This window comes from Bombina bombina, chromosome 2 (assembly GCF_027579735.1).
Source record: "Bombina bombina isolate aBomBom1 chromosome 2, aBomBom1.pri, whole genome shotgun sequence".
NCBI classification, from domain to species: domain Eukaryota; kingdom Metazoa; phylum Chordata; class Amphibia; order Anura; family Bombinatoridae; genus Bombina; species Bombina bombina.
Window position 1 is genome coordinate 329,058,503 of NC_069500.1, and position 17,450 is coordinate 329,075,952.

At 39.4% G+C, this 17,450-nt stretch overlaps 1 protein-coding gene across 1 annotated transcript in view; it reads right to left on the minus strand.

Annotated features, from left to right (window-relative positions):
- Window positions 1–267: 267 nt before the first annotated feature.
- The window catches only part of LOC128647775 (phosphatidylethanolamine-binding protein 1), a 32,564-nt gene continuing 15,381 nt past the window's right edge, over window positions 268–17,450 (minus strand). Inside the window, exon 4 of the mRNA XM_053700500.1 lies at window positions 268–1,068. Within this exon, the coding sequence (XP_053556475.1) occupies window positions 857–1,068 (212 nt within the window). The 3' untranslated portion in view covers window positions 268–856. The remainder of the gene's footprint in view (window positions 1,069–17,450) is intronic.

The following is a 17,450-nucleotide window of genomic DNA, read 5'->3' on the forward strand; positions in this document are numbered from 1 at the left end:
TGCCCGTTTCTGTGTGATTATATCTCTATGCAAAGCTTCATCAATTACTCTAGCTACAGTATCTTGTTGAATTCTCATTGTGGGATCACTTTGTGAAATCTTTTTTGGATGAGCTGTTAAATGGATTTCTTGAGTACTATGGTACTGCCTTTTACATGATATTTATTGCACAGTGCTTTATTATATTTTCGTTATACTTAAATTCAATGGCAACAGGTATTCCAACAGAGTAAAAAAAAAAAAATACATAATGCATAATCACAGCAATATTTTTTAAAATTACTTTTATTGAAGTATTAAATGAAGGGAAATCATATACATATTGTAATAGAGCAAAAAAAGTGAAACGCTATATTTGCAACAAATTTTTAAACTAGCAAAGAAAATCAATGTTGCATTATCCATTACAACACTGTTCAATGTCTCATTCAGAAGAACTAATCTCTCCATTATATTTAATACAGTATGTGTAAAATAGGCCCATCAGATATTTTTAATATAGTTTACATTAGAAGGAACAAGGTTTCCTCAAATCAGAAACTTCAAAAAAGTGTTGCCCTTTCAATATAATACAAATGTATTGTGTTAAAAAAAAACAAAAAAAACAAAAAACACACCATACAAAACGTATCACATTAATGGTTTATAAAGTTTGCATAACTAGTGCAATTAATAATAATTGTGGCTATAAAGGATACATTTCATTTTTAGCTTAGAATGATGGTAATTTCCAGTGTACTAGTTTCCATAAAGTTTGCAATTGATAATATTTACTTCTATAAAGACTGAAGATAGGACAAAAAAAAAATACAAGTGCATTTTGTTGAATGCTTAAGGAGGGGAAGATTGTAGTTTTTTATCCCAGCTGTTCATTCAGTTTGGGGACATAATCATCCCACTCAGCTTGATAGCAAGTGCCTGCGACGGGCCTTCCTAGCTTGTATTTCTCACGGAAAGACGCTACCTTAAACTTCCCTCTGTGCTCTCCAGAGCGGTTGGTAAGAACTCGTTCATCACATTTCAGTGTCTCAGACTGCTCATATACCAGCCAGACATAACGATGTAGACCTGTTCAAAATAAGAAAGAAAGTTAAAAAAAAAAAAATTAAAAAATGTAAATACAATTTTAGAATTAAAGGGATACTAAATCCAGATTTTTTTTCTTTAATGTTAAATATAGCCACCAATAAGCAAGCGCTATCCAGGTTCTGAAGCTAAAATAGACTGGCTTTTAAAGCTTTACATTCCTGCTTTTTAAATAAAGATAGCAAGAGAACAAAGAAACTGAAAAAAAAAAATAATTAGAAAGTTGCTAAAAATTGCATGTTCTACCTGAATCATGAAAGAAAAAAACAATTGTTTCATATCCCTTTAAAGGGACAGTCTACACCAGAATGGTTATTGTTTTAAAAGCTAGATAATCCTTTTATTACCCATTCCTCAGTTTTGCATAATCAACAGTTATAATATACTTTTATCCTCTGTGATTATCTTGTTTCTAAGCCTCTGCAAACTGCCCCTTTTTTCAGTTCTTTTGACAGACTTGCAGTCTAGCCAGTCAGTGCCTGCTCCCAGATAACTTCACGTGCACGCGCACAGTGTTATCTATATGAAATACGTGAACTAACACCCTCTAGTGGTGAAAAACTGTTCAAATGCATTCTGAAAAGAGGTGGCCTTCAAGATCTAAGAAATTAGCATATGAACCACCTAGGTTAAGCTTTCAACTAAGAATACCAAGAGAAAGCAAAATTGGTGATAAAAGTAAATTGGAAAATTGTTTGAAATCACATGCTCTATCTGAATCATGAAAGTTTTTTGGCCTAGACTGTCCCTTTAAGTTTTAAATATGCATTTGTTAATGACAAAAACAAAAATAATGTAATTTGTGATATTCATTAATATCAGATTATCAAATGTCACTGGTAACAAATAGATGAATATCGAACAAATATTTGTTCAACAAATTTGTTTCATACTTTTGTGAGATAGACTACTAGCACTTTATTTTGCTTTGTTGAAGTGCAATATATTTTTGAAGAGAGACTTAAACATGAAGTTTAGTTTAAAAGGACAGTCAAGTCCAAAAAAAAAAAAAAAGTCATGATTCAAATAGGGCATGTAATTTTAAAACAACTTTCCAATTTACTTTTATCACCAATTCTGCTTTGTTCTCTTGGTATTCTTAGTTGAAAGCTAAACCTAGGAGGTTCATTTGCTAATTTCTTAGACCTTGAAGGCGTTAGTTCATGTGTTTCATATAGATAACATTGAGCTCACGCACATGAATTTACCGAGGAGTGAGCACTGATTGGCTAAAATGCAAGTTTGTCAAAAAACTGAAATAAGGGAGCAGTCTGCAGAGGCTTAGATACAAGGTAAAATCTTTAATATAATAACTGTGTTGGTTATGCAAAATTGGGGAATGGGATTATCTATCTTTTTATTTAAACAACAAAAATTCTGGTGTTGACTGTCCTTTTAAGTTGAACTTTTGTTGAATTGCTTTACTATTTGGCTTGCACTCCGTCTGTAGTCTGACATTCTATAATTACATACCTCCCAACATTTCCAAATTCATAAGAGGGACACCTCCCGCACCAAAATATCATGGGTAGGAGCAGGGGGGGGGGGGGGGGGCTTAAAAATAATAATCATAAGACCAAAGGAATAAATAAAATTTCAAAAAGTCATATTTTAATACTCATAGGCAGCAAATGAAACACAAGCTCAAACCACTGGTATAGCTATGTGAGCTCTGTATTTAATTAGCCTTCACAGAGACAGTGCTAAATATTTTTATCTTAATTGGACATTTAATAATAGAGATTCTTTAAAACTGATCTCTGCATTCCTCATTAATATTCTAGATTCTGGCCTTTTTAAGTCGGCAAAAATGCACAGTAACACACTACATAGCATACACTTACACATGCAGATACACACACTACATAGTATACACTTATACATGCAGACACACACACTTATACATGCAGATACCGGAGAGCTGGTAATCTGAGGGAACCGCAATTTGGGGCATATACGCTCATTTGAGATGTGATGGACATTCTACCGACACCATAGCACTATTCACATTGTTGATAGCATTTTGAATCTGAACTTATTAGGACTTTGTTGGTTATTGTTACCATTTGTGGTTCATATAAAACTGCTTATTTTAAACTGCCATTTTAAATGTTTATTTCTGTATTAAGGTCGACCTTATCCGTTTATGTATTTGTGTGTATTAATAGATCCTTTTTACACTAACATTTGATGTGATCTTTTATGCTTATTAAATTTGTCACTATAGAAATCATATTTTACTGCTACCGGTACTTTCCAAGTCCATTATATATTGAATATATGTTCTTTTAGAGTGAATATATATATATATATATATATACATATATATATATATATATACACACATATACATACACATATACATACTTTTCATGAGAAAATAAAATACATTCTTTATTCTTCATGAAAACGGAGGCGGAGAGGGAGGATGAGAGGCGGACCAGGGTGCGGCCGTGGACGGACCCGAGAATGCCCGCGAAACGGCCATTTTTGCCGAGAATTCTGAGTGTGTGTCAGCAACTGGCTTTCATCCTGCAGTCATCTGGGAGTAGTGTGGCGGTGGGACAGCTCAAAGTTGTGAGCAATAAAGAGAGTATAAACCCTTTAAGGACACAGCTTTCAGTTTGCTCAATTGTTTTATGACAGAAAAATTCCGTCACATGTCCTTAATAGGTTAAAAAAAAAAAAAAAAAAAAAAAAAAAAAAAACACACAACCTTTTAAAGTGCACTTTTTTTTCTGTGATGCATGTGAAACTGTATGTAAACATTGAGATTTAGATAACATGTTTGTTCATTAAGGGGTGCACTTGCTACTATTACTTTCTTGTAGGATGTATTGCTTTGTGAAATTTGTCAATTTATATTATTTATGTTACATATAACATATTATAAATATAAGAATATATTTTACTACTACAGAACAGTCTCTTGCTCTACTCCATCATCAGAATATAGAGGATGATCATGATATAGATAATGATATAGTTACTTTTTAATAGATACTGATTTAGATTCCCAGAAGATCGATCAATCTCCTAAACAGTACACAGTGGTGCAGTCAGTGCACATATTTTTGCTTTTTATAATATGTTTTCCTCTAATTTTAAATAGTTAATTTTATATTTACATTACCCTTATTATACCAGTTTGCAGTCCAGTAGTGTACCATAACACAAATCATTTTTAATAATCAAAAAAGATATTATATTAGTTTATGCTCTCAAATAAGTTATATTGGTTTAATAATGTTTATTTATGGATGGATGCATTGCTGCAGAAAGTGCAAATAGAAATGTATTTATTTATTTTTTAAATAAAAAAATAAATAAATTACTTTAATATATTATTTTTTGTTATCATTGATGCTAGGCTAGTGCTGCAACAATAAAAAAATCATTAATGGTTAATGCATTTTGGTGAGCAAAATTATCAAAATTAGTATGATGCTTAAATGTGCAAGCAATGCATTCATTGCTTAAAGTCTGCAATGCCCTATTAACTGTCCATGTGCATTGTGCTGCCACAAAATAGCAGCCGTAAGTATGCCTAACCAATTGTGTTTAAGAACAAAAAAATAGCTAACCTAATAAAATATATAAATTTAATTTAAAATGTTGCTTAAAATAGCATGCATGGCATGGATGTCATGCTCTATTGCTCTTGATTAAGAACACAAAACAAATGAATTAAATGTAGAAAAAAAAAAAGTGTTTTTTTACTTTTATGTCCCTCCCAGTCCATTACTGTTTCTGACTGTGTTGTTGACAACAATGAACAAACACAACACAGTCAGAAACAGTAATGGACTGGGAGGGACATCAAAGTTTAAAAAAAAAATAAAAAAAAAAAAATATATGCTTACCTGATGAATTTCTCTCTTGTGGTGTATCTAGTCCACGGGTTCATCCATTACTTGTGGGATATTCTCCGTCCCAACAGGAAGTTGCAAGAGGACACCCACAGCAGAGCTGTCTATATAGCTCCTCCCCTAACTGCCACCCCTAGTCATTCGACCGAAGACAAGCAAGAGAAAGGAGAAACTATAGGGTGCAGTGGTGACTGTAGTTTAATAATTAAAAACACCTGCCTTAAAGTGACAGGGCACACCACAAGAGAAAGAAATCAGGTAAGCATAAATTTAGTTTTCTCTTGTAAGGTGTATCCAGTCCACGGGTTCATCCATTACTTGTGGGATACCAATACCAAAGCTTTAGGACACGGAGGGAGGGACAAGGCAGGAACTTAAACGGAAGGCACCACTGCCTGCAAGACCTTTCTCCCAAAAATAGCCTCCGAGGAAGCAAAAGTATCAAATTTGTAGAATTTAGAAACGGTATGAAGCGAAGACCAAGTCGGCGCCTTACAAATCTGTTCAGAGGCCTCATTTTTAAAAGCCCATGTGGAAGCTACCGCTCTAGTGGAATGAGCTGTAATTCTTTCAGGAGGCTGCTGGCCAGCAGTCTCATAAGCTAAACGGATTATGCTTCTCAGCCAAAAAGAAAGAGGTTGCTGAAGCCTTTTGGCCTCTCATCTGTCCAGAGTAGACAAACAATGCAGATGTTTGACGAAAATCCTTAGTAGCTTGTAAATAAAACTTTAAAGCACAAACCACGTCAAGATTGTGTAATAGGCGTTCCTTCTTTGAAGAAGAATTAGGACAGTGACAGAACTACAATCTCCTGATTGATATTCTTATTAGATACCACCTTAGGAAGAAACTCAGGTTTGGTACGCAAAACTACCTTATCTGCATGGAAGATCAGATAAGGAGAATCACACTGTAAGGCAGATAACTCTGAAACTCTACGAGCCGAAGAGATAGCTACCAAAAATAGAACTTTCCAAGATAAAAGCTTGATATCTATGGAATGCAGAGGTTCAAACGGAACCCCTTGAAGAACTTTAAGAACTAAGTTTAGGCTCCATGGTGGAGCAACAGGTTTAAACACAGGCTTGATTCTAACTAAAGCCTGACAAAACGCCTGAACGTCTGGAACATCTGCCAGACGCTTGTGTAAAAGAATAGACAGAGCAGAAATCTGTCCCTTTAAGGAACTAGCTGACAATCCTTTCTCCAATCCTTCTTGGAGAAAGGATAATATAATAGGAATCTTGACTTTACTCCATGAGTAACCCTTGGATTCACACCAAAGAAGATATTTACACCATATCTTATGATAGATTTTCCTGGTGACAGGCTTTCGAGCCTGTATTAAGGTATCAATGACCGACTCGGAGAAACCACGTTTTGATAAAATCAAGCGTTCAATCTCCAAGCAGTCAGCCGCAGAGAAATTAGATTTGGATGTTTGACTGGACCTTGGAGTAGAAGGTCCTGCCTCAGCGGCAGAGACCATCGTGAAAGGGATCACATGTCCACCAGATCTGCATACCAAGTCCTGCGTGGCCACGTAGGTGCTATCAAAATCACAGAAGCTCTCTCCTGCTTGATCTTGGCAATCAGACGAGGGAGGAGAGGAAATGGTGGGAACGCATAAGCCAGGCTGAAGGACCAGGGCACTGCTAGAGCATCTATCAGCGCTGCCTGGGGATCCCTTGACCTGGACCCGTAACAAGGAAGCTTGGCGTTCTGAGGAGACGCCATCAGATCCAGTTCTGGTTTGCCCCATAGTTGAATCAGCTGGGAAAAAACCTCCGGATGGAGCTCCCACTCCCCCGGATGAAAAGTCTGCCAACTTAGAAAATCCACCTCCCAGTTCTCTACTCCTGGGATATGGATAGCTGAGAGATGGCAAGAGTGAACCTCTGCCCATAGAATTATCTTTGAAACCGCCAACATTGCCAGGGGGCTTCTTGTTCCCCCCTGATGGTTGATATAGGCTACAGTCGTGATATTGTCCGACTGAAATCTGATGAACCTGACCGCAGCTAGTTGAGGCCAAGCCTGAATAGCATTGAATATTGCTCTCAGTTCCAGAATGTTTATCGGAAGGAGGGCTTCCTCCCGAGTCCATGAACCCTGAGCCTTCAGGGAGTTCCAGACCGCGCCTCAGCCCAGAAGGCTGGCATCTGTCGTCACTATAGTCCACTCTGGCCTGCGGAAACTCATTCCCCTGGACAGATGGACCCAAGATAACCACCAGAGAAGAGAATCCCTGGTCTCTTGATCCAGATTTAGCAGAGGGGACAAATCTGTGTAGTCCCCATTCCACTGATTGAGCATGCAAAGTTGCAGTGGTCTGAGATGTAGGCGGGCAAACGGAACTATGTCCATTGCCGCTACCATTAGGCCGATTACTTCCATACACTGAGCCACTGACGGCCGAGAAGTGGAATGAAGAGCACGGCAGGAAGTTAGCTTTGATAATCTGACCTCTGTCAGAAAAAAATTTCATTTCTACTGAATCTATCAGTGTTCCTAGGAAGGAAACTCTTGTGAGAGGGGAGAGAGAACTCTTTTCTTCGTTCACCTTCCACCCAATGTCCATATGGGACTTGGTGATTTGAAAAGTCGACGCCTGTATCAGAATGTCGTCTAGGTAAGGAGCCACTGCTATGCCCCGTGGCCTTAGAACAACCAGTAGGGACTCTAGAACCTTCGTAAAGATTCTTGGTGCCGTGGCTAACCCTAAGGGAAGAGCCACAAACTGGTAATGCCTGTCTAGGAAGGCGAACCTGAGGAACTGATGATGACCCTTGTGAATCGGAATGTGGAGATAAGCATCCTTTAAGTCCACGGTAGTCATATATTGACCCTCCTGGATCATAAGTAGGATGGTTCGGATAGTCTCATCTTGAAGGATGGGACCCTGAGATTTGTTTAGGATCTTGAGATCCAAAATTGGTCTTAAAGTTCCCTCTTTTTTGGGAACTATAAACCGATTTGAATAGAAGCCCTGCCCCTGTTCCTCCTTTGGAACTGGGTGGATCACTCCCATAACCAGTAGGTCTTGAACACAACGTAAGAATGCCTCTCTCTTTATCTGGTTTACAGATAATTGTGAGAGATGAAATCTCCCCGTTGGAGATGAGGCTTTGAAGTCCAGAAGATATCCCTGGGAAACAATCTCTAATGCCCAGGGATCCTGGACGTCTCTTGCCCAAGCCTGGGCGAAGAGGGAAAGTCTGCCCCCTACTAGATCCGGTCCCGGATCGGGGGCTACTCCTTCATGCTGTCTTAGAGGCAGCCGCAGGTTTCTTGGCCTGCTTCCCCTTGTTCCAAGCCTGGTTAGGTCTCCAGACTGGGCGAAATTTCCCTCTTGTTTTGCATTAGAGGAAACTGAAGCTGCGCCACTCTTGAAGTTTGGAAAGGAACGGAAATTATTCTGTTTGGTCCTTAACTTATTGGACCTATCCTGAGGAAGGGCGTGACCTTTTCCTCCAGTAATATCAGAAATTAACTCCTTCAGACCAGGCCCGAATAGGGTCTGTCCCTTGAAGGGGATGTTAAGAAGCTTAGACTTTGAAGTAGGGTCTGCTGACCAGGACTTAAGCCATAGCTTGGCTAAATGAAAAATGACGTCAGAAATAAAGGAGTTAGCTAACTTAAGAGCTTTAATCCTGTCTAGAATATCGTCTAGCGGGGTCGCCACCTGTAGAGCCTCCTCAAGAGACTCAAACCAAAAAGCCGCTGTAACTGGGGCAATGCATGCAAGAGGCTGGAGAATAAAACCTTGATGAATAAAAATTTTCTTAAGGAGACCCTCCAATTTTTTATCCATAGGATCTAGGAAAGCACAACTGTCCTCGACAGGGATAGTTGTACGCTTAGCTAGGGTAGAGACTGCTCCCTCCACCTTAGGAACCGTCTGCCACGAGTCCCGTATGGCAGCAACTATGGGAAACATCTTTTAAAAAGCAGGATGGGGAGAGAACGGTACACCTGGTCTATCCCATTCCTTAGTAATAATTTCCGAAAACCTCTTAGGGACTGGAAAAACATCAGTGTAAACAGGCACTGAAAAGTATTTGTCCATTTTACACAATTTCTCTGGAACCACAATGGGGTCACAATCATCCAGTCGCTAAAACCTCCCTAAGCAATAAGCGGAGGTGTTCAAGCTTAAATTTAAACGCTGTCATTTCAGAATCAGACTGAAGTAACGCCTTCCCTGAGTCTGAAATGTCACCCACAGATAGAAGCTCACCTGCCTCGGCTTCTGAGCATTGTGAGGGTATATCGGACACAGGCATTAAAGCGTCAGAAAGCTCTGAATTAGTTCTAGCCCCAGAGCTGTCTCGCTTTCCTTGTAACCCTGGCAGTTTGGAGAATATATCTGAGAGGGTAGCATTCATAACTGCCGCCATGTCCTGTAAGGTAAAAGAATTAGACGTGCTAGATGTACTTGTCACTTGAGCGGGAGTTATAGGTTCTGACACATGGGGAGAGCTAGATGGCATAATCTCCCTCTTTTCAGTCAGAGAATCCCCTGGGGATAAATCTAAGCGCCATAATATGGTCTTTATAGTTTATAGAAATATCAGTACATTTGGTACACATTCTAAGAGGGGGTTCCACCATGGCTTCCAAACATATTGATCAAGTAGTTTCCTCTATGTCAGACATGTTTAACAGATTAGTAATGAGACAAGCAAGCTTGGAAAACACTTTAATAAAGGTGAAACAGCAATTAAACAAAAACGTTACTGTGCCTTTAAGAGAAAAAAACTAGCACTTAAACTGCAAAACAGTGTAAAAATACAGTAAAATTTTTGAAATTTTTACAGTGTGTGTAAGGGACTAAAGCAACATTGCAACCACTTGCAAATAGATGAATAACCCCATAGGCCCCAAACCGGATTGAAAAACGTTAAAAAACGTTGTCAATTGAGCACCTTGCCACAGCTCTGCTGAGGCTCCTACCTGCCCTCAAAAACGATTTTGTGCAGAAATAACCCCTTTGAAATGGTCCTCAGATGCCAGAGGACTCCTCTAGGGAAGCTGGATGTCTCAGTCTGAATTAAAACTGCGCAGTTAGAGCACTAAAATAGGCCCCTCCCACCATGTACTGGATGGCAGAGGGGCCTTAAGAAAATACTCCTAGGAGTATATGACTAGCCCCCAAATAAAGACTTATCTCCCTCAGAGAAAAAAAACGTCCTATTTATGAAATCATGTAAACGTTTTGTCACTAAGTAATATGAGTATTAACATAGTATTACCCTGTTTTGTAAGCATGATCCCAGTCGCTGTTAAATCACTGCATCAGGCTTACCTCAAATACACAAGGCTCTGTCAGCATTTTCTAGAACTTATTCATAAAAATAAAAATACTGAACATACCTCAAAGCAGGTAATCTGCAGACCGTTCCCCCAACTGAAGTGTTCCCATATTCTTCAGTTATGTGTGAGAACAGCAATGGACCTTAGTTACAAACCGCTAAGATCATAAAACCTCCAGGCAGAATTCTTCTTCTAATTTCTGCCTGAGAGTAAAACAGTACAATGCCGGTACCGTTTAAAAATAAACTCTTGATTGAAGGTAAAACTACACTAAGTCACCACATATCTCTTGATACTTCCTTTCTTGTCGAGAGTTGCAAGAGAATGAATGGGGGTGGCAGTTAGGGAAGGAGCTATATAGACAGCTCTGCTGTGGGTGTCCTCTTGCGACTTCCTGTTTGGAATGGATGAACCCGTGGACTGGATACACCTTACAAGAGAAAAACACTTTTTATACATTTCAAATTTTCATTCATTTATTTTGTCTTTCCAAAACGTATAACTTGTCTCCCTCCCACCACCACCTTATTCTAAAAATATTTTATGTTCATTGTTCAACCAACAGCAAATACTGCCTGACAGTGCCTGTGTGTCATCTACTCAAGTTCAAAGTCAGCCAACAGCTGTGGTTCCAGATTGCATCCTGTTTCTTCTTCTACAACAGCAAGGTAACCCACACATCCTGCAGCCTGTTTCTTCTTCTACAACAGCAATTTCATCCACATTCTAGTGCAGCCTGTTTCTTCTTCTACAACAGCAAAGTCATCCTGCAGGTGCACTGCAACTCTGAAAGCCTGTGTCTTCTACAACAGCAAGGTCAGCCATTCAGCCAGTGTCTTCAACAACAGAAAGGTCAGTCATCCAAAGCCAGTGTTTTCTACAACAGCAAGGTCAGCCAGTGTCTTCAACAACAGCAAGGTCAGTCCTCCAGAGCCAGTGTATTCTACAACTGCAAGGTCAGTCTCCTCCAGTGAAAGCCAGTGTTGCCTCAGTCTAAATAAACATGATTATGAGCAACCCCATTGTTGTTGTCTTTAAAATTTATATTCAAATCATTTCAAGTGTATAAGCCTGTGGTCTCTTGTCTCTTCTCAATGAAGGTGACTGCATCATCATTAAGTTAAGCAAGCCCATTGTTGTCTTATTTATATTCTAGATCTAGACCAAGTACAAGCCTGTGGTCTTGTCTCTAGTCTCAATCCAGGTGATGTCACTGCATCATCAAGCCCATTGTTATATTCTTTCTATTCAAGTGCAGATAGCCTGTGTTCTCTTCAATCAAGGTGACTGCATCATCAATCCTATTGTTGTCTTTCTATTCAAGTGCAGCAAGCCACTGTGTTCTCTACTTCTCTTCAATCAAGGTGCCTGTATCATAGCACTATCAGCCTATTTTTTTCTTCTTTAAAGTGCAGCAAGACTGTTCTCTCTTCAATCAAGGTGACTGCTTAACCAAGCCCAATTGCCCATCGTTGTCTTTATATTCAAGTGCAGCTAGCCTTTGTTCTCTCTTTAAATCTTTAAGCTTTTTAAAGACTGCTTCCGCTGTGTCATCTCTGCAACTTGAAGAAGCTATACTAGCATCATCAGAGCTAAGCTAACTGCATTATCAAGGCCATTCAATAGTTTTCTGTCTTTGTATTCAAGTGCAAGACTGGTCTAGTCTATTTGTGCCACGGTTGCCAGCGACGCCTGACCCTACTGATATTGGCAGTGTGTGCGGTAGTATAATCTCATTTTTTGTGCCAGCTAGTATTGTGTGCATGGTACATAAAATTCAAGATGAGTTCTGAAGAGCTGTCTGTGTCCAACAATAACGACGATGATGATACAGAATTGCTACAGAATTGTTGGTGCCAAAGAAAAATTCAACCTCAGTTGTTTGGCAATATTTTGGATTCAGAAAAGAGGATGTGAAACAGAACCAAGTAATCTGTAAAACTTGTGGAACGAGTGTTGCAGCAAAACGAAGTAACACATCAAACCTGTTCCAGCACCTTAAAGAGCGGCATAAGGAAATCTTTGAACGATGTATGGCAAAAAAACCAAAAAAACAACCCTGGTAGAGAAAAGACAACACAAACAAGCTGTGAATCTAAAGTTGAGCAGCAGCAATCAAAGGCATTTGCAAACACAGCACCATATGGGAAGACCTCAAAAAGGCATAGAGAAATAACCAACGCTATCGCATATTATATATGCAAAGAAATGGTGCCTGCATACACAGTTAGTAAAGAAGGCTTCAAAAGAATGATACACACACTCGACAAGAGATACCAAATGCCATCTCGCAATTACTTCTCAGTAGTTGCAATTCCAGAAAGGTATGCAAAATGCTATAGTTGAAATCAGAGATAAATCAATTGAAATACTATGCAACAACATATGTGGTCAAGCTGAACAATGGAGCCATATATACGAGTTTAACCGTGCACTTCATCAATGATGATTTTGAGATCAAAAGTCTATGGCCTAGATTTGGAGTTCGGCGGTAGCCGTCAAAACCAGCGTTAGAGGCTCCTAACGCTGGTTTTGGCCGCCCGCTGGTATTTGGAGTCAGTGATTAAAAGGGTCTAACGCTCACTTTTCAGCCGCGACTTTTCCATACCGCAGATCCCCCTACGCCATTTGCGTAGCCTATATTTTCAATGGGATCTTTCTAACGCTGGTATTTAGAGTCGTTTCTGAAGTGAGCGTTAGAGCTCTAACGACAATATTCCAGCCGCCTGAAAATAGCAGGAGTTAAGAGCTTTCTGGCTAAAGCCGGTTTATAAAGCTCTTAACTACTGTACCCTAAAGTACACTAACACCTATAAACTACCTATGTACCCCTAAACAGAGGTCCCCCCACACCGCCGCCACTCGATTAAAATTTTTAACCCCTAATCTGCCGACCGCCACCTACGTTATACTTATGTACCCCTAATCTGCTGCCCCTAACCCCGCCGACCCCTGTATTACATTTATTAACCCCTAACTTGCCCCCCACAACGTCGCCGCCAGCTACTTAAAATAATTAACCCCTAATCTTCCGACCGCAAATCGCCGCCACCTACATTATCCCTATGTACCCCTAATCTGCTGCCCTAACATCGCCGACCCCTATATTATATTTATTAACCCCTAATCTGCCCCCCTCAACGTCGCCGACACCTGCCTACACTTATTAACCCCTAATCTGCCGAGCGGACCTGAGCGCTACTATAATAAATGTATTAACCCCTAATCCGCCTCACTAACCCTATCATAAATAGTATTAACCCCTAATCTGCCCTCCCTAACATCGCCGACACCTAACTTCAATTATTAACCCCTAATCTGCCGACCGGAGCTCACCGCTATTCTAATAAATGTATTAACCCCTAAAGCTAAGTCTAACCCCAACACTAACACCCCCCTAAGTTAAATATAATTTTTATCTAACGAAATAAATTAACTCTTATTAAATAACTTATTCCTATTTAAAGCTAAATACTTACCTGTAAAATAAATCCTAATATAGCTACAATATAAATTATAATTATATTATAGCTATTTTAGGATTAATATTTATTTTACAGGCAACTTTGTTATTATTTTAACCAGGTAAAATAGCTATTAAATAGTTAAGAACTATTTAATAGTTACCTAGTTAAAATAATAACAAATTTACCTGTAAAATAAATCCTAGCCTAAGATATAATTAAACATAACACTACCCTATCAATAAATTAATTAAATAAACTACCTACAATTACCTACAATTAACCTAACACTACACTATCAATAAATTAATTAAACACAATTCCTACAAATAAATACAATTAAATAAACTAGCTAAAGTACAAAAAATAAAAAAGAACTAAGTTACAGAAAATAAAAAAATATTTACAAACATAAGAAAAATATTACAACAATTTTAAACTAATTACACCTACTCTAAGCCCCCTAATAAAATAACAAAGCCCCCCAAAATAAAAAATTCCCTACCCTATTCTAAATTAAAAAAGTTACAAGCTCTTTTACCTTACCAGCCCTGAACAGGGCCCTTTGCGGGGCATGCCCCAAGAAGTTCAGCTCTTTTGCCTGTAAAAAAAAAACATACAATACCCCCCCCCCAACATTACAACCCACCACCCACATACCCCTAATCTAACCCAAACCCCCCTTAAATAAACCTAACACTAAGCCCCTGAAGATCTTCCTACCTTGTCTTCACCATCCAGGTATCACCGATCCGTCCTGGCTCCAAGATCTTCATCCAACCCAAGCGGGGGTTGGCGATCCATAATCCGGTCCAGAAGAGGCTCCAAAGTCTTCCTCCTATCCGGCAAGAAGAGGACATCCGGACCGGCAAACATCTTCTCCAAGCGGCATCTTCGATCTTCTTCCATCCGGAGCGAAGCGGCAGGATCCTGAAGACCTCCAGCGCGGAACATCCATCCGGACCGACGACTGAACGACGAATGACTGTTCCTTTAAGGGACGTCATCCAAGATGGCGTCCCTCGAATTCCGATTGGCTGATAGTATTCTATCAGCCAATCGGAATTAAGGTAGGAATTTTCTGATTGGCTGATGGAATCAGAATCTAGTTCAATCCGATTGGCTGATCCAATCAGCCAATCAGATTGAGCTCGCATTCTATTGGCTGTTCCGATCAGCCAATCAGAAAATTCCTACCTTAATTCCGATTGGCTGATAGAATCCTATCAGCCAATCGGAATTCGAGGGACGCCATCTTGGATGACGTCCCTTAAAGGAACAGTCATTCGTCGTTCAGTCGTCGGTCCGGATGGATGTTCCGCGCTGGAGGTCTTCAGGATCCTGCCGCTTCGCTCCGGATGGAAGAAGATCGAAGATGCCGCTTGGAGAAGATGTTTGCCGGTCCGGATGTCCTCTTCTTGCCGGATAGGAGGAAGACTTTGGAGCCTCTTCTGGACCGGATTATGGATCGCCAACCCCCGCTTGGGTTGGATGAAGATCTTGGAGCCAGGACGGATCGGTGATACCTGGATGGTGAAGACAAGGTAGGAAGATCTTCAGGGGCTTAGTGTTAGGTTTATTTAAGGGGGGTTTGGGTTAGATTAGGGGTATGTGGGTTGTAATGTTGGGGGGGGGGGGTATTGTATGTTTTTTTTTTACAGGCAAAAGAGCTGAACTTCTTGGGGCATGCCCCGCAAAGGGCCCTGTTCAGGGCTGGTAAGGTAAAAGAGCTTGTAACTTTTTAAATTTAGAATAGGGTAGGGAATTTTTTATTTTGGGGGGCTTTGTTATTTTATTAGGGGGCTTAGAGTAGGTGTAATTAGTTTAAAATTGTTGTAATATTTTTCTTATGTTTGTAAATATTTTTTTATTTTCTGTAACTTAGTTCTTTTTTATTTTTTGTACTTTAGCTAGTTTATTTAATTGTATTTATTTGTAGGAATTGTGTTTAATTAATTTATTGATAGTGTAGTGTTAGGTTAATTGTAGGTAATTGTAGGTAGTTTATTTAATTAATTTATTGATAGGGTAGTGTTATGTTTAATTATATCTTAGGCTAGGATTTATTTTACAGGTAAATTTGTTATTATTTTAACTAGGTAACTATTAAATAGTTCTTAACTATTTAATAGCTATTTTACCTGGTTAAAATAATAACAAAGTTGCCTGTAAAATAAATATTAATCCTAAAATAGCTATAATATAATTATAATTTATATTGTAGCTATATTAGGATTTATTTTACAGGTAAGTATTTAGCTTTAAATAGGAATAAGTTATTTAATAAGAGTTAATTTATTTCGTTAGATAAATATTATATTTAACTTAGGGGGGTGTTAGTGTTAGGGTTAGACTTAGCTTTAGGGGTTAATCCATTTATTAGAATAGCGGTGAGCTCCGATCGGAAGATTAGGGGTTAATAATTGAAGTTAGGTGTCGGCGATGTTAGGGAGGGCAGATTAGGGGTTAATAACTTTATTATAGTAGCGCTCAGGTCCGCTCGGCAGATTAGGGGTTAATAAGTGTAGGCAGGTGTCGGCGACGTTGTGGGGGGCAGGTTAGGGGTTAATAAATATAATATAGGGGTCGGCGGTGTTAGGGGTAGCAGATTAGGGGTACATAAGGATAACGTAGGTGGCGGCGGTTTACGGAGCGGCAGATTAGGGGTTTAAAAAAATATGCAGGGGTCAGCGATAGCGGGGGCGGCAGATTAGGGGTTAATAAGTGTAAGGTTAGGGGTGTTTAGACTCAGGGTACATGTTAGAGTGTTAGGTGCAGACGTAGGAAGTGTTTCCCCATAGGAAACAATGGGGCTGCGTTAGGAGCTGAACGCTGCTTTTTTGCAGGTGTTAGGTTTTTTTTCAGCTCAAACAGCCCCATTGTTTCCTATGGGGGAATCGTGCACGAGCACGTTTTTGAGGCCGGCCGCGTCCGTAAGCAACTCTGGTATCGAGAGTTGCATTTGCGGTAAAAATGCTCTACGCTCCTTTTTTGGAGCCTAACGCAGCATTTGTTTGAACTCTCGATACCAGAGTTAATTTTATGGTGCGGCCAGAAAAAAGCCCGCGGAGCGTTAACAGCCCTTTTACCGCCGAACTCCAAATCTAGGCCTATGTTTGCAAACATCATACTTTTCTTCTGAACACACTGGAGAGAATGTAGCACAAGGTTTGAGAGAAGCTTTGGCCTCATGGGGATTCTGTGAGGATCAACAAGTATCAATCACCACAGACAATGGCACAAACATCGTCAAGGCTGTTGCTCTGAATAAATGGAGAAAACTACAAAAAATTATTTGCCATTTCTCACACAGCTGGAAAAAGGTGGCATTAACTCAAGCCCAGAAAGAACTTCAACTGTCAAGGTATTCACTTATAACAGAGTGCCCAACAAGGTGGAGCTCAAGACAAAAGATGAGTTTTAGAGCAACAGAGAACATTGACTCAGGTTCTCTTTGCAGACAGAAAAAAAACAGACATCTGGTTCCACAATGGCAGGACACTGATGTTCTTGAATCTGTGAGTAAGGCACTGGGGCAAGTTCAAAATTTTACTGATGCCCTTTCTGGAGAAAACCTACGTCAGTGTATCATATGTTAAACCAGTTCTGCATCTATTAAAACACAAAGATACTGGCTCTGGAGGAAGATGATTCTGACCTTACCAAGACACTGAAATCCATAATTCTTGAATATATGAATAGAAATTAGGAAGAT